General features: G+C 43.4%; 1 protein-coding gene across 1 annotated transcript; it reads right to left on the minus strand.

The window, feature by feature from the left end:
* On the minus strand, positions 1-24,318 carry Syt11 (synaptotagmin 11). Its single transcript, XM_027920916.2, has 5 exons — positions 24,264-24,318; positions 23,069-23,301; positions 15,650-16,476; positions 5,528-5,651; positions 1-3,602 (listed from the first exon to the last, which is right to left on the minus strand). Exons 2-5 carry the CDS (start codon positions 23,100-23,102, stop codon positions 3,292-3,294), a joined length of 1,296 nt encoding a protein of 431 aa, XP_027776717.1. The 5' UTR covers positions 23,103-23,301; positions 24,264-24,318; the 3' UTR covers positions 1-3,291.
* Positions 24,319-25,983: the final 1,665 nt, after the last annotated feature.

The raw sequence follows: 25,983 nt of genomic DNA on the forward strand, positions 1-25,983 counted from the left end.
CCTATTTAATGTGAATCAGTCTTTATTTTGCACTGGTGTGGTGCATTAACAAATTCAACATACAAGATAGCATTACATATTGTAGGTTAGCGTTACAGCATTATGCAATTTCACACAATTCATGTTAGCTTTTCATTTGTTTTTTTGTTTTTTTTTTGTTTTTTTAATTTGACACATTTTATTTTTGTTTCATTTTTACAAGAGAAGACACAAGGTAAAGAAAGACGACCACTTTGGAGAGGGATCATGGTGAGGGCAATGTCACTGTCATGGCCATAGTAAAAGCCTTCCAAAAGGGACTTGCATTTTCCCTCTCCTGAGCAAGCCACCCCTGTCCCACAAACCAGCTCTGTTCTCATACCTAGAGCACAGTCCATCAACATGTACATCTTGGCTGTGCTCCTCTGAGAACTGAAATAAGGAATAACTCATACAGGGATTTCTGTTATTATGAAAAACTCTTGTCTCAAGGGAATCAAGATATACAGACAGAAGGACTGGCTCTTGGAAAATCAGAAGTGACCATTCCCTAACCTATTCCTGACCACGAGTGCTTTGTGCAAAAGGTAGGATGTGACTCTCTTGTCTTTCAACTGACTCCACCCTTCCCAGTTAGCTCTGGAAAGAACAAATTTGAAAACCAAAGTTAGCTAAGAAACTTTGGGACAGCAAAATGCAGGGCACGATGGATCAGGCCTGAGGTAGGAGGGGGGAACCCTGTACTGTCCACCTCTTCGCCTTTTTCTGGCAAAGACACGGAGGCAGCTCCTAGCCTACCACTGGTTCCTCCCCTGGCACCTCACCATCCACTGCTCCGTAGACCCAAAGAATGAAAGGTATAAAGCTACAAGGAGGTGGGGGAGAGAGGAGTGGGGTGAGGTTGTCTTCCCAGACTGACGTCAGGAGGAGCTACAGAGGCACACAGAGCAGGGCAAAGACCAGACTACCTCCACCTGTTGCTTTGCATTGTTTCTGGGAAGGAAACAAAAGCGGGTTGCTTAGCGATTTCTGATCTTTAGACATTAAGGCGATGAAGAGGAACCATTTAAAAGTTTTCCTAATGGGGCTTCAGAGTGCTCCTGCCAAATTTACATTAAACTATCTTGAAATGCATTTTTAGAAAACAAAAATTATTTTCTTCTACGTATGATACAGTATTTACACTCTATAGATTAAAGGACAGAGACTAGTAGTGCGTGACCCCAAATGATGATGAATGAGATAGTGAGTTGGATTATGGGGACCGGAGGGGGAATGTCAGGAATACAAACAGAGAGTGGGCTTTGTGCCTGCACAGAACTGCTCTGCATTGTCAAGAAATATGGGTTCAAAGAAAAACCAAACAAAAGAACTGGAGTGTGTGGGGGATACAGATGGGATTTAAATCCACTAGAGCTAAGGGAACAACAAAGGCAATGTTACCATACCACCCTGTCCATGCAGACTCAACTCTTGTATTCCCTTCTCAGAAGCAAGTTGGAAAGGAAGGATCTTGTGGATTGAAGTGGACAATCCAATCTGGGTTACTCTTTCAGGCCCTTAATCAAGCTGTTGTTTATTTGATTGCGTTCCTCTTCAGACTGAAAAAAAATCTGTACTGCCTGTACAAGCTCACCTGTGGGTAATGAGGCCTCTGCCATATGAAAAGTCTCAACTGTGGAGACAAGGCTACACTAGGAGTGAGGAGTCCTGAATTCGAATTCCAGCACAACACTGAATCTCTCAACCTGTTCTGCCCAGTGTTTCCCTCATCCCTTTACCATGTCATGAGACTCAGAAGTTCCAAGAATGATGCACTTTGTTTTGAGGGAAAAGAGGTTCTGAAAACATTCAGGTTACTTTTCTTTTTATCTTGCGGTCCTAAGAATGGAACCCAGGGACTCTACCACTGAGCTACATCCTACCCCTTTTTATTTTTATTCATTTATATATATATAAATTTTTTTTTTTTTTTGTGGTGCTGGGGATTGAACCCAGGGCCTTATGCATGTGAGGCAAGCACTCTACCAACTGAGCCATATCCCTAGCCCTTTTATTTTTTATTTTGAGACAGGGTTTTGCTAAGTTGCCCAGGTTGGTCTCTAACTTGCAATCCTCCTGCCTCTGCCTCCAGAGTTGGCACCACTATGCCCACCCCAAGTTACCATTACTACTCAGCCACACTGTTATTTTTTAAGAGCTATTATTGAAAATTTCAAGGAGAAATAATCATTTCTGAGGGCCTTTCATGAAGCAAAACTTACTTCATTGTAACATCTGAGTCAACTGAGAAGATTCTTATTCTCCATGGTCAGCCTTCCTGGAAAAACAAAGGCCGATGTAATCCTTCCAACCTCTGAGGACTTCCAACCCATCAGCTAAGGAATGGCTGTCACTACCGGATATAACTACCAAAGGGGATGGAGGTCCTCTCATTTCTCTCCTCCTTGTCCTCATACCTGCAAATAACATTTGGAATCATCTGGATGAGTTCACTGGTATTCTCCTAGAGCTGAATTTGAAGCCTCCAAAGCTCATTTTAAAGAAATTGTCTAGTTTTGTAAATCCAACTTCTTCCTGGTAAGTCTGATGAGTTTTATGTGCTTTGCTGGGGCTACCAGTGAGTCATAGACTACCAACTACCCCTTCAGAGCAGGAAGATTAACAGCAAAAATACCCCCCTGCTCAATTACTCCTTCCCTTGCAAACCCTGCCTTTTCACTCAACCTTTGTTTCTTGGCTTACTATAGACCTCTGGACCTTGGTCTCAGCCAAAGAGCAGAGACGTGAGAGGTAACAGGGAGAAAAGATGGAGATAGTGAAAACATGAGGCTTTACAAGAGCAAAAATTTGTTTTCTGCCAAGGTGGGGAGAAGGACTAACTCTCCAGAGAAGCCCAGTAAAAAGAGGCCAATTTCAGGTAATCAGCAAATACGATTCGGCACAAAACACAATTTTCATGGATTAAAATCTGCAACTTGATATTGGCAATTAGGCTAATTTCTTCAGTTTGTATTAGACATGCAAGTATAAGGTTACAGTGTTATATATAGACTTGTAGGGGTCTTTCCCTCTCTTTCCCCGCCCCATTTAAAAAAACAAAAGAATTTCTAGTGCCTTGCAAAGGAGAAAAAAAATCGTCTTTGCTAAGAACTGATCTGCGGCTGTGGTGATGTGGGATGTTCCTTGGTTTGTTTTGTAAGAAATTTTTTTCTACAACTAAAATGAGGTTTTGAGTCCGCTTCTCTGACATCTCTCCCCACCACGTCCCTCCCCAGCCTGGCCCCAGGGTTAGAGGCGAGAAGAACAGGATTAGTACTCGCTCAGACTGTGCCACTTGGCTACAGGCTTGCGGGGACTCTCGCAAACCTCTCTCCAGTGCTCGGCACCACTGCTTGTGACACTGTGTGCCCCCAGGATCAGCCTCCCCACCACCTCGTTCTTGGTGGTGCGATCGAAGTCGATGACGAGGAACTCGATGCTGATGTCAGGCAGGAGGTCGGTTGGGATGTCATAGATGAAAGACTCATTGAAGATGGGGTTCAAAGTGCACTTCTTTACATGGGTTTTCTTCTTGGCAATGCGCTTTCTGCCGTAGTAGACGTTCACCTTGACATAAGGATCTGGGGCCCCCAAGGAGACAAGAAAAAGAGAGACAAGCCTATGACACGGTCCTCTCTTATATAACGATCATTTCATGTTGGGACTCTGCTACTCAGAGCTTTGGTGACCACCCCAACAAAGTCTCCAGGGACTGCTTCCTAAATGTACACACACTACACGTGAGTCTGTCCGCTTGATAGAGGGCCAAGAAAACCAACAGGAGCAGAACAGATCAACTTCCTTCATCAGGACTGAAGCAAGCATTTTCTTTCTCTTTTTTGTCACACTAGGGATTTTACCTAGGAGTGGTCTTTCACTGAGCTACATCGCCAGCAAAACTTTTATTTATTTTTATTTTTTATTTTTGGTACTGGGGATGGAACCCAGGAGCACTTTACCACTGACTACATCTCCAGTCTTTTTATTCTTTATTTTGAGAAGGATCTTCTTAAGTTGCTGAGGGCCTCACCAACTTACAGAGGTTGGTCTTAATTTACAATCTTTCTGCATCACCCCCCTTATTTTTATTTATTTATGTTTTATTTTGCTAAATTGCAGAGGCTGGCCTTGAACTTACAATTCTCCTATCTCATCTTCCAAAGTCACTGGGATTATAAGCATATGCCACCAAGCCCAGTTAACAAAGAAGCAGTTTTTTAAAAATATATTTTTAGTTGTAAATGGACACAATACCTTTATTTAATTATTTTTATGTGGCTCACATGTGCTAGGCAAGTGCTCCAACACTGAGCTACAAACCCAGCCCTTTTTTTTTCCCTGAAGTTAAATATTTTGTTTTTAATTTTGTTGCAAAGCTGTTGCTTCAGTGTATAAAGATAACACCACATGAAGGCATTTATAAAGTTGTTCTTCTGATACTGTACAATAAACACTTTCCTCCACTCCCAGTTATTACCAATGGAAAAGTCATTAAGTATGTTGACCTAAATCAATGGGTCAATGGTTGTAAGGAACTTACAATATTATCAATATTATATAAGACTTACAACAAGTTTATCCTTAAATTGCATAATTTTTTTTTTGGTACCAGGGATTGAACTCAGGGGCACTTAACCACTTGAGCCACATCCCTAGCCCTTTTTCTTTCTTTTTTTTTAATGTTTGATGATTGTCCTTTATTTTATTTATTTATTTATATGTGGTGCCGAGACTTGCCTCACGCATGCCAGGCAAGTGCGCTACCGCTGAGCCATAACCCCAGCCCTGTTGTTTTTGCTTTTGAGACAGGATCTCACTAAGTTGCTTAGGGTCTCACTACATTGTTGAGGCTGGCTTCAAACTTGCAATTCTCCTGCCTCAGCCTCCCGAGCCACTAGGATTACAGTTATGCACCACCATACCCAGTGAATTACATGATTTTTTTTTTTTTAAGATTTTTTTTTAGTTGTTGACAGACCTTTATTTTTATTTATTTTTATGCGGTGCTGAGAATCGAACCCAGTGCTTCACACATGCCAGGCAAGTACTGTACCACTGAGCCCCAGCCCCTACATGATTTTTATAAGTATAATTTAATGAATTTACCACAGATAATTTAATGAATTCTGAATACCACAGCCTAAAGTCCACTCTAATAATCATAAGGTATTGTAAAAAAGATATAAATTGTGTTTATGCAATCATTGGGAAGTTAAGGGGTATTTTCTTCCTGTATCAGGAAGTTTTCGAGAGCATGGGGACTAACAATGACTGTAGTCCTTTTGAGAAGTTATGACTTCTGGAGCAATGCTCAGCTCCTGGCCTGCAGACCTTTTAGGATGCCTAGTGAAATGTAAATACCTCCTTTGTTCACCCAAAGCACTTCCCCACCTATTGGACATAAAGACAGAGGCAAGGGCTCCTGAAATGTGGGGTATGTCTGGGCCACAGGCAAGGACTGTGGGGTGGTTCAGACGGTCACACGTAGGTTGAAGTAAATAGCTGCTACCTGAGAGACCGGTGATATCCATCTTCGGCAAGTGTCTGGCTTTGAGGACCACCACTGTCATTCTCTGTGCCACCGGCTGATATGACAGAGACACCTGGAGCTCCCCTCTACTAATGCACTTCTGTAAGAGAGAAAGAGCAAGTGAGAATCCAGAAGGAGGGAGCAGGGCATGGCACAGAAATTGTGCAGAGGAGTGGAAAGAGAAGCAGGGGTGAACAGGAAAGATGTTCATTCTCTGAGAGGAAGTTATGATCCTATTTAACACAGGGGAAAGGAAGCAGAATCTCTTCTGAAATTAAGTACGATCCTTGGCATGGAAGAGCAGCATAGCCTCACAGTTAGGAGCATGGACTCCGAGGCCAGAGTGGCCTGGTTTCAGAGTTAGACTGCTCTTTCTTTCTTTTTAAATTTTTTTCACATCAGGGAAGTTGAGGCAAGTGCTATTTCATATCAACAACCTTGGATAAGTTACTCAACGTCTCTGTACTTTAGTTTTCTAATAATAATAATACCTACCTCATAGGATTATTAGGATCAAATGGGTTCAAATTTGGAAATTACAACACTGCCCAGCACTTAGTATTCTCTCATTTGATTCTAGGGATAAAATTAAGTTTTGCCATGTGCAGTGGTGCTGTCACCCCAGCAACCCGGGAGGATGAGGTAGGAGGATTGCAAGTTCAAAGCTAGACTCAGCAACTTAGTGAGACCCTGTCTCAAAATAAAAAACAAAAAAGGCCTCAGTGGTAGAGCACTTGCCTAGCATACACAAGGTCCTGGGTTCAATCCCCACACTGAAAAGGAAAAACAAAACTTTTTTTTAATTGGAGCTGGGTGTGTATCTCAGTGGTAGGGTGCAAGCTTAGTGTGCACAAGGCCTAGGTTCAGTCCTCATCACAGAAGGAAGAAAGAGAAAACAAAAAGTTTTGAAGACCTTGGTGAGGAGGTAGGAGATGTGGGTTTGAGTCTTTGCCACTTACCACGAGGCCATGGGCAAGGCCTTGAACTTTCTGAAGCTTATTCCTCCATTTTGCAAGGTGAATATCCATACCTGTTCTACCTGCCTCAGTGCGTGCACTTCAGTACCTTTTCCAAGATGCCCTTTTATCTGCCTCTTCATCTTTGTTCTTATGTCTTTTCATTTATTCTAGGCTGTATTCTGAATTCTGGGGAAAACTCTATGCTTTGAAGAACTTTTTTAAAATTTATTTACCTTTTATTTTTGCAGTACTGGGGGTTGAACCCAGGAGTTCCTGAAGGCTAGGCAAACATTTTCTTACTTATATTCCATCCCAGACCTCCTTCCTCCGTCTCTATTTATCTATCAATCTATGCTAGGGATTGAACCCAAGGGTGCTTTACAACTGATCTACATCCCCAGTCCTTTTTATTCTTTATTTTATTTTTTATTTATTTATTTTTTTAAATTTTAATATTTATTTCTTAGTTCTCGGCAGACACAACATCTTTGTTTTGCATGTGGTGCTGAGGATCGAACCCGGGCCGCACACATGCCAGGTAATCGCGCTACCACTTGAGCCACATCCCCAGCCCTTTATTCTTTATTTTGAGAGACAGGGTCTTGCTAAGTTCCTTAGAGCCTCACTAAATTCCTGAGGCTGGCCTTGAACATGCAATCCTCTTGCATCAGCCTCCAGAGTGACTGGATTAAAGGCATGCACCATCATGACCAACTGGCCTTTAACATTTGAACCACATTTGGATATTTACTACATGCTACATACTAGGAATTCAAAGCTGACAGGACTCAGTTCTTGTTCCCCACGAGTTTAGCATGCAAGACATAGAGATGCAAATATACGTGTACTTGTCAGAATAATAAGAAGTCTGTTCTAAGTGCTCTGGGTACTCAAGAAGAATGAGGCTGACACGGCTTGCAGAAGCAGAGTTGACTTTTCTAGCTGATATCTGGGCTGAGTTGATAGAGAATAAAAAAAAAATATATGAGGTAGCTTGGTGCAGTGGCACAAACCTGTGATTCCAGCGACTTAAGAGGCTGAGGCTGGAGGATCACAAGTTTGAGGCCAGCCTCAGCAATTTAGTGACACACTGGCTTAAAAAGTTTTCCAAAGGGCTGAGGGGTATAGTTCATACCCTGGATTCAACTCCCAGAACTAGGGAAAAAAATAAGTCTGAGGCAATGAACAGATGAGCAGAAAGATCGTGTACAGCCCAGCAACAGGGACCTAAAAGTGTATGCAATGTTCAGAGAATGGTGAGAGGTGAGGGTGTGTGAAGTTGGGGAGTTTGTCAGAAACCTGGGAGGGTGAGTGGGCGATGAACTGTAGGGACAAAATGGCAGTTTGCCACTCACAGGCAAGAGGAGGTCTGTAAGAATACAAGTAGCAATGCTGTTATTTTATTAAAATGACCATGACTTTAGAGACAGTTGGAGAATGAAGTAAAGTAGGGAAAGGTCAAAGTCAGAGGCACCTGTAATGGACAAGGAAACAGAAATGAGGCTGAGACAAGAAAAAAAGTAAAAAGGAGGAATTTAGGACAGAAGTTAAATGTGGGACAATATTATCTCCCTGTTATCAAACTGCATTCTTTGTATTCTTTCAGACCCCAAAGAACTGTCACCTACTCCAGGATTGCTTTGATTGAGTAAAATAGACTGGCTGCGTTCGGCGCCACACACCTATAATCACAGCGACCCTGGAGGCTGAGGCAGGAGGATTGGAAGTTAAAGGCCTGTCTGGGCAAGTTGGCCAAACCCTGCCTCAAAATAAAAAAGACTTGGGATATAGCTCAGAGGTAGAGTGCTCCTGGGCTCAATTTCTAGTACCAAAAAATAAAAAAATAGAGAGAGAGAGAGAGAGAGAGAGAGAGAGAGAAATAGCAACTTCCCAAGGGAGAAGAGCAGATAGATCAAAATCACTTCTAAAATTTCACTTATTGGTCAGCATCCAGATGCTGTGTCCAGTTTGCCTCAAACAAGCTGGACCACAGTACTAGACCCTTCATTACATCAGGAACCTGGGGAGTAATTAATTAATTCTCCAAAATGATGTGATCTTCCTCCACTGAACTTATTTCTCACTACTGAGAAACTCAAAAAACTAGTTCGGGTTGATATGGTTGTGGTTGTGCACACTGCTATTCCCAGTGAGTTGGAAGGATGAGGCGGGAGGAGTGCAAGTTCAAACCCAGCCTCAGCAACTTAGTGAGTACCTGTCTCAAAAGAAAAAATAAAAAGGGTTGGGGATGTAGCTCAATGGCTAACTAAGCACCCCTGGGATCTATCACCAGTACCAAAACAAAATAAAATAAAAACATAGTTGAGTAATTTTCTCTAAGATCCCTTTTCCCACCCCAAATGTAGGGGTATAAATAGTCTCATGTACCGGTCTTTTTATAAGTATTTTATACATCTGATTTAATGAATTACTTCACCCTTCCAGTCCCAACCCTTTGCCATATAGGCCTCCCCCTCTCCCTTCCTCCTTTCCCCATTTGCATCAGAAGGAGAATGAGAGCCTTTTCTCCCCCTCTTCCCAGGGGGCCAACATTGGCTTGGGTTAGCTGAGGAATATAGGAAGTGTCTCTATCCCATCCCACTAGCTCATGGGTCCTTTCTTTCATAACTGGGGAAGCAAACTAATGCTGTAGTTACACACTGGGCTTTCTCCAGAATTGCTTGCCTTCACTTTACAGCTCACTCCTTCCTCCTAGGTGACAATGGGTACATTACTCAACCCCTCTCAGCCTCTATTTTATTGTTATTATTGTTGTGTGTGTGTGTGTGTGTGTGTGTGTGTGTGGTACTGGATGCTGAACCCAGGGATGCTTTACCACTGAGCTACATCCCCAGTCCTTTTATTTATTTATTTAAACTTTGAGATAGTGTCTCACTAATTTGCTGAGACTGACCTAGAACTTGTGACTCTCCTGCCTCAACCTCCCAAGTTGCTGAAATTATCGGAGTGTGCCATTGTGTCTGGATACATTTTTTTGGGGGGGTCAGGAATTGAACGCAGGGGCACTTAACCACTGACCTGCATTTCCATTTCCAGCCCTTTTTGATATTTTATTTAGAGATAGGGTCTCACTGAGTTGCTTAAGGCCTTGCTCAATTGCTGAGGCTGGCTTTGGACTCATGATCCTCCTGCCTCAGACTCCTGAGCCATTGGGATGACAGGCATGTGCAATTACACCTGGCTGTCTAGCTGAAATTTTATAGAGAGAGTTTTACTCTTTTTTCAGGGTAAACGTAAGTGGATAATAGTGACGACTTTGAAATCAGACCGATTCTAAATCCAAATTCCACCAGCTAAACAACCTTGGGCAAGCTGTTTAATTTCTCTAAGCCTTAGTTTCTTAAAGGAATAAAGTAAAATGGGTGACTTTACATGCCACCTAGCACCTAGTAAGACTTCAGTAAATTGTGACCATTACTATTATATCTATTATTAACCAAGTTTGATACCTGGGAGCTATGTGTGGTTTGTAGATGTTAATATTTGGTTTTGACAAAGCAAAGAAAGATAAGGAAGCCTGAATCAGTGGAGAAGGAGGTTTAGAAAGGCCACTGAAAAACAACTGCACATCTTCTAGAAAGAGCCTTGCCTATAGATGCTGCACGACTCTCTTGGTGTCTTTTCCACCTGCAAGCCCACTCCAGACTCTGAGGAGAATCAGAGGGCTCGGAAATGGACAGAAGAATCTCCTAGACCAGCAGGGGTGGGGATGCAGTCAGTGTCCAGGAACGCTCGTCCACTGAAGACTCACACTGCACCAGGGGTATGGGTCAGGGAGCAGGAACATACCCTCTGGGTGTGTGTTCTTGCCTCTTTGCTGTGTAGTAGGCACCTGTCCCACTGCAGTCAAGTGGCCATGCCCAGAGAAACTGCTTCTGCCACCTGGCACACTCAGATCCAATCCCCAGGGGCCAGGGAAGTCCAAGAATTTGGAAGAAAGTTGGAGGCATTCAGTCAGAGCATAAAGGGGGTGCTGGTTCAATTCTAGGTTACAATGAGACATCCTAGAGCCAAACACTGCGAGATCCTTGCATCCTCTGAGGATGGAGTCAGAAGAATAGAGATGGAGAAAGTGTTTCATCCCCTTCTCTGCCTTCTTCTGACAACCCATCTCTTTTCCTCAGGCCTCTGTCACCCCTAGTCCCTTTTTGACACCCCTTTCAGCAGCTCTGCTGCTCCACTCCCTGTTTCATCTATCTTTCTCTCCTTGCAGGAGGATCCTTTCAACAGTGTAACCACGAACCTGGGAAAGCCACTGACCAGCCCGACTCCTCCGCACAGCTCATGCACTTGGCAGTCCAAGACTGTGAATGGAAGAGGATGGCTTCATGCCAGGCTGCCGCTGGGAAGAGACTGGCAAGGGAAGGGACTGATTTGGGCTGGGAACAAAACAGTCTCAAATCCAGGGCACTGGACAGAGAGGACAGACAATGGCAATTGCTAAACTGCCAGGGGCTCTTGGCAACAGCCAAGTTTGTTTCCACTTTATTAATTCCTTTCATGAGGGCTAAGCCAGGGCTGGGATCCTGAGCAACATATCTCCTAGGAGAAGCTCCAGACAAGACGTCTGGGCCTGTGCAGCCCCACAGCCGCACTCCCATGTGTCCCTACCAATGCTTATGGACAGGACTATTTCATCTGACCCATGCTGGTATTCCCTGGTCATGAATCCTTGTGATTCCTAGGGGTGCAGTTCCAAATGTCTACCCCAGACCCTTCTGACTATAGCCAAGAGTGAGTCTGCCTTTTCTGGTGAACATCAGCTAGACCTGCTCTGAACTATACACATGCAGGGAAGTCTTCTCCTGGTCTGTGTAGGGCATCCCCCCACAGCGTGGGACCGAATTCTCTTCCTCCAAAGATACCTGGGTAGAGAATGGTAAGAATAACATTTTTATAGACAACCCCCTACCCCAAGCAAAATATTAATTTCTTGTCCTCCTCATTATTACAACTTTTTTTTTTTTTCCCTGTATTGGAGATTGAACACAGGGGCACTCTACCCCCAAGCTAACCCTCAGATTTATTAATTTATTTAGGTACCAGGGATTGAACTCAGTAGCACTCGACCACTGAGCCGCATCCCCAGCCCTGTTTTGTATTTTATTTAGAGACAGGGTCTCCCTGATCTGCTTAGTGCCTTGCTGTTGCCGAGGCTGGCTTTGAGCTTCGCCATGCCTCCTGTCTCGGCCTCCAGAGCGGCGGGGATTACAGGTGTGCGCCACCATGCCTGGTCAGTGTCCATTTGAAGAAGCTCAGGACTGGTCATCATTTCTGACTGTCCATTTCACTGCCTGACTCTGAGCGAATAAATATTCTTTCCGGGCCTTAGTCTCCTTCTAGGCTGGATGATGAAAGCCAATGGGATCACTTTAGGAGCACAATTTTCTCCCTCATAAATATACAGAAAGATATAAGAAGCTTCAGAAATTAACCGGAACTCAGCCACATGGTGTGTAGTCCCAGCTACTCCTCTGAGATTCTGAGGAGGGAGAATTACTTGAGCAGGAGTTTGAAACTAGCTTGGGCAACATAATGAGACACCTCCCTCTACTTTGCTGTCTAAAAGGGAATTAATTCTTGATGTAAGGAGGTAACAGTATTAGCTATAATGCCCAATATATTTGAGCTAGCTTCTGGAACTAATTTTTAAAATTTTATTTATTTATTTTTTTTAATACCTGGTACTCCACTTAGAGCCTCATGCATGCTATACAAGCACTGTACCGTTGAGCTACATCCATAGCCTGAAACTATTTTTTTTTTAAGTGACAACTTTGTTTTCTTGCATTTTATCCCATAATAAACCCCCCCATAAAGAGAAGGGAGGTGGTGCAGGCCAGGGATAAGGAGGGCACAGTGGGAAAGAAATGATTGACAAAGTAGATAATAGAGAGTTGTTAGAGTGCTCTGAATTTCTTCAGGTCATGTTGATGACCTGGGACAATGGTCATGGGAATAAGAGGGCTCTTAAAATCTCAAGACTTACAAAGGACCTTAGAGGCCATCCAGTCTAGCTATTGAGATTGAAAAGAGAGAAAGTAAAAGGAACAGTCAGTTTTCCTGGAACATAAAGAGAGTTGTCACATATGTGTATTAAGGGGAGGGAAAAGGGGGATGTGGTGGAATTTTAAGGTTTTGTTTCTTTTGTTTCTTCATGGTTGTGATTTAGGGCGGAGGTGGCTCTCAGGACTTCAGGCCCCAAGAAAGGTTTATTGAGGGTGCATGGGTTTGCTTGGGCAGACTCTGTGGCCAGAATATCACTCTGAAAGAGGCCGCTCCGCTAATTATAGGGAAACAGACTTACCCTCACCTAGTCTTTCTTTCATCTGAATGCATTCCTCTGGTCCCTGCTCCTGGTCCTCTGTCTTACCAATGAGGAAGGAGCCCACCCTCTGAGAGCAGAAACTGTCAGGCATGGTTAAAATCCTTTCTCCCCCTTGTCTTTCTGCTTGCCTGCCCCACCCCCACAAGACCCTCTTTGCCTCACTAGGCCCAGGGGCTGGGAAACAGCCTCTCTCCCAGCCCTCAATGGCTCTTTTCACAGGAAAGAGCCATTGACAGTGCTGCTTGGAATGGGAATTGGGTGGAAAGAGAAAAGGAGGGAGAGAGAACTACATTAAGGTCTGGCCTTCACTGCAGAATGGAAGGGCATTCAGGTGGTGGCTGCAGACTTGGGCATCACAAAGGGGCAGCTGAGTGGGGATGGGCATTCTGCCCAAGTAAAATGGCCCAAAGTGAAGGAGGCAATCAGAGGAAGAAGTTCCTGAGAAGTGATTTTAGGGGAAAAAACAATCAAAAGGATAAATAGAAGTTGTCTACTTTTCCAAAGAACAAAAGAAAGGACAGTCATTTTGATTATGAAGATTTTGCTACAGGAGATGATTTTGAAAAACAGTTTAAACAAGTAATCAGGGAACCTAAACTATAATCTTTTTTTTTTAGGTACCGGGGATTGGACTCAGGGGCATTCGACCATTAAGCCACATTTATTGTTTTACTTAGAGACAGGGTCTCACTGAGTTGCTTAGCATCTCACCGTTGCTGAGGTTGGCTTTGAACTCACAATCCTCCTGCCTCAGCCTCCCGAGCTGCTAAGGCTAAGCTATAATCTTATAATCAATATTATTCTTATAAATAAAACTATTCTTATAAATAAAACTATTCTTATAAATAAAACATGAAGCTGTGGGTTCAACCCCCAGAATCATTCACACACGCAGAAAAGAAACTTCTTTGTTTTTTAAACCAACTTTCCTTTTCCCCCGAATCTATTCTTTTTCTACATGTAAAGTTAAAATTATATTCAAAGACTTTATATGAAGTATTTAGATACTCAGTATTCAAGCATGGCCCCAGAAATAGACATTAAACCTAGTTAACATTTTATTTTCCATGCAAACAGAGAGGAGCAATAGCCAAATTAATCCAAAATTCTTTCCAGAGATGAGCACATGCCTGTAATCCCAGTAACTCAGGAGGCTGAGGCAGGAGGATCATAAGTAAACAACTTAGGGAGACCCTGTCTCAAAAAAAAAATAAAAATAAAATAAAATAAAAAGGATTGGAGATGTAGCTCCACAGCAAAGCTCCTCTACGTTCAATCCTCAATACCAAAATTCTTTCTAGATCAGTGCTGTCCAATGTTCTATATTTGGACTGGCCAATATGGTAGTTACTACACACATGTGCCTATCGAGCAATTGAAATATGGCAAGTGTGATAGAGAAACTGAATTTTTTTGCGTGTGAGTGTTGGGGATCGAACCCAGGGCCTTGTGCTTGCAAGGCAAGCACTCTACCAACTGAGCTATATTCCCAGCCTGAGAAACTAAAATTTTAATGGAATTTAAGTTAAAACTTAAATAAACATGTAGCTAATGGCTACCATATTGGATGGCTGAGGTTTTCTTTTTCTTCTTTTCTTTCTGTTGTGCTAGGGATTGAACCCAGGGCCTCACCCAGGCTAGGCAAGCACTTTACCAGTAAGCCACATCCCTAGCTCAAAACAGCTTGGTTCTGGATGTTTTAGCAGACATTTCATTTGCTTTTTCACAAGGGATTGCTTTCCATTTGGTTTTGGCCCATAGTGAGTTTATGTTCTCTGATCACATTCTGACAAGTTGCAAAATGAAACAGCCCAGAAGCATTCTGGTTGGCAAGGGCAACCAGCCTGTGATTTTAAACTGGCCGTGGGGACTTCCCATGGATACAATCAGGAACTGACAATATGTATGTTATGAGTAAGGACAAAATGAGGGCTTTAATCTAGCAGAGAAAAACCATGAAAATCTTTTTAAAAGTGTACTTCCTCTTGAACTTCAATTTCAAAACCTAAAGGGTGGGACTGCGGGTGTAGCTCAGTGACAGAGTGTTTGCCCGGCATGCTCAAGGCCCTGGGTTAGATTCCCAGTACCATTAAAAAACAAAATCAAAGTAAAATAATAAAAAGAGAGAGGACAGAGAGACAGAAAAAACACTGATGGCTAAGTTTACTTAACTCATGCCCTATGAGAGGCATTTCCATATGCTCCTTATATGAAATATTTTTTAAAAATTTTAAAGAAATATTTTTACAATTTTATTTATTTTTGGATACTAGCAATTGTATCCATGGGTGCTTTACCACTAAGCTATATCCTCAGTCTTGTTTATTTTTTGAGACAGGGTCTTTATAAGTTGCTGAGGGTGGCCTTGAATTTGCACTCCTCCTGCCTCAACCTCCCAATTGCTAAAATCACAGTCATTTTTCCACTGCACCTGACCTCGTTGCTACTGTCTAAGCTAGAAAGTAGAGTGCCACTGTGCTTTACTTTTAAAAGTTGTTTCTTGGAAGAATTAAATCTTTTTTTTTTCCTCTTCACTTTTGAGTATCAGGAATTGAACCCAGGGCTTCATGCTTGCTAGGCAAATGCTTTACCACTGAACTACATCCCCAGCCCTTGGAGGAAGTAATCCGCCAGGACCTCTGTTTTATTTTGACCACTGCTTATCCTTGATAACCAAGAACTTGCATTAACCTCTCTATAGCCCTTTTTGCTATCCTTCCCAATCCCCCTTCCCTATCCCCTTGTTTCCCCCAACCCACCTTCCCTCCCCAACATGCTCTTCCTCCTCACCTGGATGTTCCTCTTGATGATGTCCCTGGTCAGTTGTACCTTGCCTGTACTGGGATCCACCCCAGCCAATGGCACCATCACCTCCCCAATGACGTCATCCCGAGAGAAGCGATCAAAGCTGAGGACGAGGAAATGTAGCACCAGGTCCTGCAACTGGCTGTAAGGAATTCCGTAGAAGGTGAAGGTCTCATCAAACACGGGGTCCAGGGTCTTCCGCAGCACTCTGGTCTTCACCCGATGCCGCTTGTCAGGAAGGATGGTCATTTTGATGTAGGGGTCAGAGCCCTGGGTCTGGTCATCCATCACTGGCAGCCCATGGGCCTCCTGGATTGTCACCACCAGGGCTTTTTTCGGGAAGTTATAGTCCACTGAGAAGGTGAGGGATCCTAGCATGACATCCTCCTCTGGAGATGATGGAGAGGTGGTTTTGCTCTCCCCAGGGGTCAGGCTTGTAATGGGGCTCCTCAGTTCTTCCCCATAGTCCATTTTGATGGGCAATTGGTCTATACAAGATCCAGAGGTGGGCCCCCTGGGATCCTTGTCTCGGCTCAGCAAGCCAGCCTCTGCTGCATCCACCAACAGGTTCCCGCGGCCACCTTCCCTCCCAGGGCCATCTTTGTCTCTCCGCACTTTGATGATTTTCTTCTTGTTGCTGAGGGTCTCTGGGTATATGCTGATGCCTTTGAGCATGTGAATAAACTTGTACGGTGGGGTCTTGTGCTTCTTCTCTGCCTGCTGATGGCAGCATGTCCAGACAAAGACAGTCACTGAAACACACACCACCAGTACAGAGGCCCCGATGAGGCCAGCCACCACTGGTGACACATCTGAAGGCAGAGACCAGAGATGTGTCAAGGCAGGTGGATTTCAACCCCTGTCCAGAGCCTCCCGCTCAGTGCCTCTGCTGGAGCCAAGCTAACCTGCAACCTATCCTTTGAAGGAGAAGATACTCATTTGGTCTTTGGAGCTTTTCCCTTCTCTTAGAGATGCCTTCACCCACCCTCTCCATCCAATTCATGCCTTTTCCTTTCTGCCAAACCCGGATGAGAAGTTTAGCTGTCTTTGAAGTGCCCCACCTGTCTCTCTGTTCTTTTCTTGATCTTCTCTCAGTAGTTACAGACTTGGTTTGATCATATTGATCTATGCTTCCCATAAAGCTGCTCTGTCTATATTCTAAGGTCACCTTTCTCCCTGGGGACCTGTTCACCTCAACTCTTATACAAGGGCATAAGCTGCAACTTTGGTTTTAGGAGGACATTCCATAGCACCCAGTATAGGGTTTGAAAACAGTGATCCGGTGTAGACTGCCAGGTTGTGGGGGAAGTTGTGGAATTAAATTTAGATGGTCTTGGTGGGGTGACCAAGGGCAATATAAGACTATGGATAGTTAAAAGAACTCTGGATCTGCATACTTTCAAAATATATTTCAAAATTTCAGCTCCAAGATATTTAAAGTATTTTAAATAGGAAGAAATAGGGACTATGGAAAATGTCACATCTTAATGTCTCCTTCTTAGCAAGACTTTTCCTGACTACCCTACTGATTTATTTATCATGGTGCTAGTGATGTATCCCAGGGCCTCTTGCATGCTGGGCAAGCACTCTACCACTGAGAGGCACCCCCAGTGTTGATTACCCTATTTAAAAAGTGCAACCTTCTCCACCTTCAACACCCGCACTTCCCGTCCTGTTTAATGTTTTCATATGCCTCGTCATTATCTCTCACATATTTGTACATGCATGCAAGAAAAATACACACATCTGTAAGAAAAATAAATATATACACCACCCATAATTTTACTATTTATTGTTTTATCTTCTCTAGAATGTGAGCCTCAAGAGGGTAGGACTTTCTGTCTGCTCTGTTCATTGCTGTATCCCCAGTGCTTAAAATACAGTGGGTATGTATGTATTTGATGAACAAATAACTAATGAGAAACAGATCTTTTTAATCTTCACTTTTCCTCATTTTGTCTCTTTCCACAACTACTGGACCCTGCTTTAGATAATCAGGTTTGGGCTCCTCCCCTTATCTCAAGTTCACTGAAGGAAATTGGGTTTTGGCTTTTATTTATTTATTTATTTATTTTTTAAAGTTGTAGATGAACACGATATCTTTATTTTTATTTATTTTTATGTGGTGCTGAAGATTGAACCCAGGACCTCAGATGTGCGAGGCAAGCACTCTACCACTGAGCTACAACCTCAGCCCGGGGTTTTGGCTTTTATAGCTCTAGAAAGGGCTAGTAGCTTTCACCTTACTTTTTAAAAAATATTTTTAGTTGTAGACAGACATAGTACCTTTATTTTGTTTGTTTGTTTATTTATTAATTTAATGTGGTGCTGAGGATTGGACCCAGGGCCTCATGCATGCTAGGCTCTACCACTGAGCTACAGCCCCAGCCCTCACCTTACTTTTTAAGGAAAGACTCAGGAGACAGGGAGAGCTAAGGAAATAAATGTGATTTCAGCATATTCCATATTTTTCCTGGAACATCCTTCTCCCAGGCGTCTGCATGGCTTATTGCTTCACTTACTGCAGGGCTCTGCTCAAACCCTACCTTATCAGAGAAGCATTTCCTGTCTGCCTCAAGTGAGAAAATATACCTATTACCCTCCTTAATTTTCGTCATAGTGTTTATTACCCTGACTTATGTTTGTCTGGCTTCCCTCACCAGATAAGTTTAATAACAGTGACATTGCCTGTTTTGTTCACTGCTCAGGTTCTAGAACCATGTGGTATATACTAATTGCTCAATGAACAACTGAGTTAGTTAATTTAAACTAACCTCCACAGATTAGAAAACGAGGATGAGGTCAGTATGATTACATATCAGGGATAAATATAAATTTCTACTTGGACTTAAAAACCTACCTATTGGCAATAACCTCACTTGATAAAGTTGGACAAAAATGACTTAGTAGTTTCGGTGAGCAGAGGCTTGGATTAAATTTAGGTTAAATCAACTTGTACCATAAGCATGAAATCCAGATCTCACAAGGGGTAGATATAATTTCATCTGCACTGGTCACAGCACATATAGAACATTCTGTATAGCAATGATAATAATAAAACTGCTGGTTTTTTTTTTTTTTTTTTTTGGTGTGTGTGTGTGTGTGTGTGTGTGCACGCATTTATCATGTCCCTGCCAGGGATATGTCTGAATCAAAGAACTCATTGAATAGGATCATTAATATCTCTCCTTTTTAATTAAGAAATCTGGGAATTCAGAAATCTGTCTAAGGCTACATACTAAAAAATGGTACTAGATTTAAATTCTAGTCTGCCTGATACCATAGTCCATTCTCTACATCATGAATAATCACTATAGTAAAAAATTAGAAACTATATCAAATGAAAAATTGAAGCAACTAGAGCTGGGGTATCTAAGAATAATAATCATCTTTAATTAAAATTACGTTAGATATTTTGATGGAAGGATGCTGGATTTGATCCATTCAAGTACAGGGCCAGTACCAATGTGCACAGGTTATAGGAAGACACATTCAAAAAAAATTTTTTTTTGTAGTAGTAGATGGACAGCATGCCTTTATTTTGTTTCATTTTTATGTGGTGTTAAGGATCAAACCCAGTGCCTCACACATGCTAGGCAAGCACTCTGCCTCTGAGCTGCAGCCCCAGCCCCAAAGACAGATTTTTGACTCAATGAAAAGAGTCAAATTATTATTAGAACTGCCTCACAACCAGGTGTGGTGACGCATGTCTGTAATCTCAGTGACTTGGGAGCCAGGGGCAGGAGGATAACAAGCTCAAGGCTAGCCTCAACAACTTAGGGAGACCCTGTCTCAAAATTAAAAAAGGGATGGAGATGTAACTTGGTGGTAAAGTATCCCTGTGCCCAATCCTAAGTACCAAAAACCAAATCAAGACAAAAACAAAGAACTGCCTCACAGTAACCTGGATGGCTTGATGAGAGCTATTCTCCAATAGAAAAATTTCAAACAAAGAAGTTGGATAATGATAATTCGGGCATGTTTGAAAAGGAATTTCTTTAACAGGAATTGGAATAGATGGCTCAGAAATTCTACCTCAACATTCCATGGCTCTACAAAAGTTGGGAACCAATAAGAAAAGAAGGGGTTACATTTTAAAATAATATATCTGAGGAGTAAAACAATTATTATTTTTCTTTGAGGTGTCTTACACATATTAAGCAAATGCTCTACCACTGAGCTACACCTCCAACCCCCAAAACCATCATTACCAAAATAAATTAATGTAACTATGTCTATGTCCATGGACACAGTTCTGTCTCAAATATGAAATGAAATATGCAGGTTTTAGGGGTTTTTCAAAAACTAGAGGCATCCTTAGTGGTAAGCTCCTTGAGGGCAAGCAGGAATAACACTTTGTTTGTCTCTGAATCCCTCAGAGTGTCTTATACATCTAATGGGAGATTAGTAAATATTTGAACAACTGATTAGATTCTCATTGTCAATCAGATCAGCCACAATCTGGAGTGGCTTTTCACTCCTCAATCAGGGGCTTTCCTACAAATTGCTTTCTACTGCTTAGTGAAATTCAACACTAATTGCCTGTAAAAAGAGAAAAGCTGACAACTACAAAGAAAGGTATATTTTTGAGAATGATTTGAAAGGGAAGACTAAAGGCCCAGATTGGAAAACATCTGTGCAATTCTTTTGGCACTAGCATAGATTTACTCTGGGATTGTGAAGGAACTAACTGCTGCTTAAATACATCCACTTTTTCAAGAAAATGGAGACAAGATGGCAAAGAGAGATGAAAGAGTCTCATAATTTAGGACAGAGAAGGAAAGAAGAGAAACAGGTGAACCCATCTACAGATTACCCAGGTGCTCTCCCTCATCCTGTTTCCTACCTTTGCCCTACTTTCTCTATTTCAGAATTTGTTAACTCCTGCCTCTGTCCTCAACACCCAAGGCAGTGAAGGAGAAAAATCTGATATGTTGAAACTCAAAGCCTTCTGTCTTGCTTTACTCAAAAGCCTGGTGGGAAAGGAAGTTGGAATTAATGACTGAAGTGAGTGATTTAAAGTGGCTGTACATTGCAATGACCTGTGTTGCTTGCTCCTTTTGTCCTCCAAGGTCATGGATAATTTACTGTTGGCTTGGTGTGTTCACCTAATGCTCTGAGTGTTTTAAATGAAGTACTCAATGAGTTGTGAAGAAGCCAGAAGTCAGAAGCAGCAGTTCTCTATGGAGGAGACTCTGTAAGTGTCTAGAGAATTGCAAGACACATCTGGGCCAAATCCAACTACTCTAGCTACTTCATCTTTGAGAAGGCCTGATTTTTTTGGCAATGGGGGGTGGTTTACTGGGGATTGAACTCAAAGCTGCTTTGTCACTAAAATACATTCTCAGCTCTTATTATTTATTTTTTAAATTTTAGGACAGAGTTCTGCTAAGTTGCTTAGGACCCCACTAAATTGATGAGATTGTCCTCAAATTTGGATCTGCCTGCTTCAGCTTCCTAGGTTGCTGGGATTACAGGCTAATGCCACACAACCAGCTCACACCAGCTTATTTACACCTTCTTTTCCTAAACATAGCCCTTCACTGTCTAGTTGGCCATAATATAGTAAAATGAGAATGAATTTGGGCATCAGACATTGATTCAATTCTAGCACTACCCTCACTAGTTCCTTTGACTTTAGCCAAGTTCCTTGAGCTTGTATGCTTATCTGTTATGTAATTATACCTACAACAGAAGGTACTTTTTAGGACGAAATAGAATGTTGTATGCAAATGGCTGAAATGTATTTTCCCCTTTTCTACTATTATTCCCTATAAAGGAAATAACTGTATTGTATTCTGCATCATCTACTTTTCAAGGACTCTGGAACTGCACTTAGAGAAAGGTATCTTTTGGAAAGAGGACATAAGGAGAAAAAGAGCAGGAAGAAATCATGGGTTGCTCATGTGATCACAAAAAGGGACTTCAGTTTTAGAAACTTAGGACTCAGGATAGAGATGCAGGAGGTGAAGGGGAAGAAAGAAATACCATCAAGATTCAGCCATGTGGAATAGATGGGAACAAGCAGTTAATGGGTGTGAAGATCTGTTCTTTGGCTATTTCCCCTAGTCTGATTGTTCTTCCTTATTTCCAGGGGCTGGAGCACATTAAGAGTCTGCTTATTTCCATATAGTTCTTACTGGGGAGTGAGAAAAGCCATTTTCTATCTGGCTCATGTGCCTACCCTAAATACTGAAATCTGATGCCTCAAACCTTCTGTCTGAGGGATAGAATCCCTAAGGGACAGCAAGGTTCTTAGTCTGGCAGCAACTCTAATTCGCTTCCCCCAATCTAAACTGTAGTAGAAGAGAGGAAGGAGCAGGGCAATTTAATTTATTTATTTGACCAGGAAGCACAGCATAAGAAGTTTGCTCTCCTAGTACGTTTTGGAGGAATTCCCAAAGAGGAAAAAACTTGCTTCTTAACCTTGTCTTTCTCTCACATTTTCTCTATTTTCCACTCACTTTTTTGCCCCAGGAGTGTAAAACTGATCTTGAAGCTCACAGGGCTGGGTCCGGGACCAGCCGCTCCGAGATGACGTAATGCTTTCTCTGGTACACAAAGCGGCCTCCCCAGGGCTGGGCCTCTCTCGCCCCTCCCCCTCCGGCCTGGAACGCACCCCCGCCAGCACCAGCGCGGGTGAGTCCCCTTTTTGAAAAGCTAGCCCGGGGAAACAGGGAACAAAGGCCCCGAAAGGAGAGCCTAGGCGCTGCCAGGAGGCCCAGAAATAGACATCACGTCATCCCCCAGCCCAGCAGCGCCTAGCGCCATTTGGTAGCATCAGTTGGACCCCACCATTACGATGCAGAATGGAGCTTGCAGGGTTCACGTTTCCTCCCAGAACCAGCATCCAGCTGACCGGTTTAAGGAGTGGCTTCCTTTTTGCTCCCACCCCCGCACCCCTCTTCCCCAGAGGCCGCCGCCTCCCCTGGCTGCCAGCCATACAGCCCACAGTCTCCAAGCTGCCATCTTGATGCCCCATCCCCCTTGCCACTTCCCTCCCCCGCAGTCCTTAGAAGTGGGAGGGGGAGGTAGGGGCACCGCCCTGCGTGCCCCAAGGGGGAGGGCTCGGCCTACCCCACCTCTCCTCCCCCAGAAGGAGGGTTCACGTCCTCCGCACCGTCGCCGTTTCTCACCTCCAGCAGTGCTGACAGTGCACCACACAAGGTTTTAGCACCCTGGACTTCCCCGCCCTCGGTGTCGCTCTGGCCTCGCCAGCCCCTGCAGCCCACAGCTCAAGTTCAGGCGCCGTCCACTCCCCGCTACCCGCCACCAGAGGCCCGATCCTAGCAGGGTTGGCACTTTGAAAGCTCTGTCTGGGCTTCACTCCCAGCCCACTGCCGGGCCCTTTGGCTTTGCCACGGTTCTGACCACCTCCAGCTTAGTTTTCCCGACTCTACTTACCAAAGCTAGGTCGGATATTGGTGATCTCAGCCATGTCGTAATCAGAGGCTGTTGCTATAAATGCTCTCGTAATGGTCAGACAACTCTGGGAACCCCTGGTCAGTACCGAGGTCGCCGCTGTGGAGCTGTAGGTCAGGGGAGGGGGAAGGTATCTGGCGGACGTCCCCTGCGACGGTCCGATCCCTGGTTGCCAGCTGCGCCCTCCTCTTAAGATGCTCCAGGGATGCTCTGAGCTAAGGATGCAGGTGCAGTCAGACTGGTCCTGATGAGAGATAGGCTCCGCCTTTTTCCGAAAGGCCCTCGGTAGGAGACTCCGCCTCTGTCCGAAAGGTTCCGGAATGCAGGTCCCTCCCCTTTCCGGAAGACCTCCGACGGGAACCCCTCCCACCACCGAGTTTTCCTCAGCATGAGGTCCCGCCCACTGGCCGGCTGTGGGTGATTGAGGCGAAAGTCCCCAAACCAGAGAAAGAAGGGTAGGAAGGTCCAGCTGTATGTAATTCCAGCTACTTGGGAGGCTGAGGCAGAAGGATTTCAAGTTCAAGGCCAGTCTCGGGCAAGACTTTGTCTTGATATATATATAAAAAATAATAAATAAATGAAAAAGGGCTGGGATGCCAACTTAGTGGTAAAAAGCCGCTAGGTTCAATTCCCAGTACCCTGGGCTCTGGAGGCGGGGCAGGGAGAAAGTGTAGGTAGATTATTCTATGAGAGTCCATCGATTCTTTAGATCTGGTTCTCAGGGGTGTTTTATAGGAGCAGAATGTTGTGGGTTCAGGTTTTTGGAAAAATCCTATACTGCCTGGATTTCAGTATCTGATTGCCATTATTGTCTCACATTTCTGAGACCGCTGAAGGTAATTGTAGAAAACTCTAGAAACTCTGATTAAAGACCACACCTGGAGAGGAGGTGCAATAGTTCTGAAAATTTACAAAAATCATTGAACTCTTTATGGAAAACTGATGGATTTTTGTGGTTTATAAATTAAAAAAAAAAAAAACCCACCATTTAAAAAAAATTATGAAAGTGCCTAAGTATTGAATTAGTGTTAAAGTGCCTAATTAGTGTTGAATATTCTTCTTCTATGAGTGGTAACTGCTTAGGGTTGAATAGGAAAGGAGGAGTAGGAGCAGTAACCCAAAAGATCTGTGTATTTTGTAGGTCAAAAGGACACAAGGCAGAAACGGTGGAAAATACCTGTAATTCCAGCTACCCAAAGGTCGAGGCAGGAGGATTATAAATTGGAGGCCAGTCAGGGCAACTTCAGATCCCCAGATTTCTTGTCTTCCCCTCACTAAAAAAAAAAAAAAAAAAAAGAGAGAGAGAGAACGGAAGTGAAACTTCCAAACTTTTGGACACTTCCTTGCTAATTTATGAGACAATGTGATTCTCGTCAAACTACTGGCGATTATAGCCATGATTACATTAATTTCACCCTTTATTTTGCTCACCTGTAAAATGAGGGAGCGAAATACTTTTTTTGAGGGGGAAGGGGTATACCAGGGATTGAACCTAATGGTACTTAACCACTAAGCTACATACCCATCCCTTTTTATTTTGAAACAGGGTCTCCTAAATTGTTGAGGCTCGCTTTGAGCTTCTAATTCTCCTGCCTCAGCTTCCCGACCTGCTGGAATTACAGGAGTGCGCCACTACGCCTGTCGCATTTTCCTAGCTTGGTCATTCTGTCCTTCCAGAAAAGTGGAAAGAACCAGGCGTGTGGAGGCTGAGGCATGAGAATTGCAAGTTCAAAGCCAGCCTCTGCAATTAAGTGAGGCCCCCAAGGAATTCACGGAAACCGAAAAGGGGTGGGGATATGGATAAAGCTCAATAGTAAAGCGCCTCTGGGGTTCAAGCCCCAGTTCACACACATACACACACACACAAAAAGACCCTGGTCCTAGATGTCATTCATTCATTCAAAATACATGAATCGAATTATTGAATATTGACTATGCCCCCAGAAACTTTCCTTCATGAGTCACGCATTAGGAGATAAAGTTAGGATACCAGATGCCTGATTGCCCTTGATTTTCCTAGGGTGTACCTAGGCAAAATCACCTATTCAGCTAAGCCAGAACTTTGTCCTTTGCAAACTGGAAAATTAAATAATAATGTCCGTTGGCTCACAGTTTATTCTGAAGACCAAACTATCTAAGATGATGTAAGTGAAAGCATTTTAAAAATGAAGAGTATTATATAGATCTAAATAATTTGCTGTAATTTGAATCCAAATCGGCCTTTGTTTGTTTTGTCCTGCTGGTCCCAGTCCCCCACCCCTTACTGGGGATGGAATCCAGGGACGCTCTACCACTGAGCTACTTTCCCAGCCTTTTTATTTCTTATTTTGATTCAGGGTCTCGCCAAATTGCCATGCTGGCCTCGAACTTGCGACCCTCCTGCCTCAACCTCCCGGTGCTGAGGTGTGTGTTATTGCGCCCCAATCAGCCTTAGTTTTATTTAGGAATCTGGGCCCCCTTCCCCCCAGGAATTGTATCCAAGGGCGCTTTACCACCCTCAGCCCTATTTTATATTTTATTTATTTTACTGAGTTGCTTAGAGCCTCCCTTTTGCAGAGGCTGGCTTTGAACTCGCGATTCTCCTGCTTCATGAGTCGCTGGGATTACAGACTGGCGCGGCGCCGGCAGGAACTAGTATTGTTTATAATCTAGATCCCTCTTTCTGAAGTTTTAGGTCTTGGTTTCTTCCTGTGTCCCGGAAGTTTCGTAGGGATGTAGGGATGTTTTGAATCTCAATCCCCAGTTTTGAGCAAGATAGTTTCATCGATAGAAAAAGCGAAGTCATGCCTTTAATTTTTTTTGCCAGTAACCGACGTACTAGCGCTGGCTTCATTTGACCCTGAAGAGGATGGCGCCTAGCATATTGCGCATGCTCCTTGACTTTCTTAGTCGCCGCC

This window comes from Marmota flaviventris, chromosome 10 (assembly GCF_047511675.1).
Source record: "Marmota flaviventris isolate mMarFla1 chromosome 10, mMarFla1.hap1, whole genome shotgun sequence".
NCBI classification, from domain to species: domain Eukaryota; kingdom Metazoa; phylum Chordata; class Mammalia; order Rodentia; family Sciuridae; genus Marmota; species Marmota flaviventris.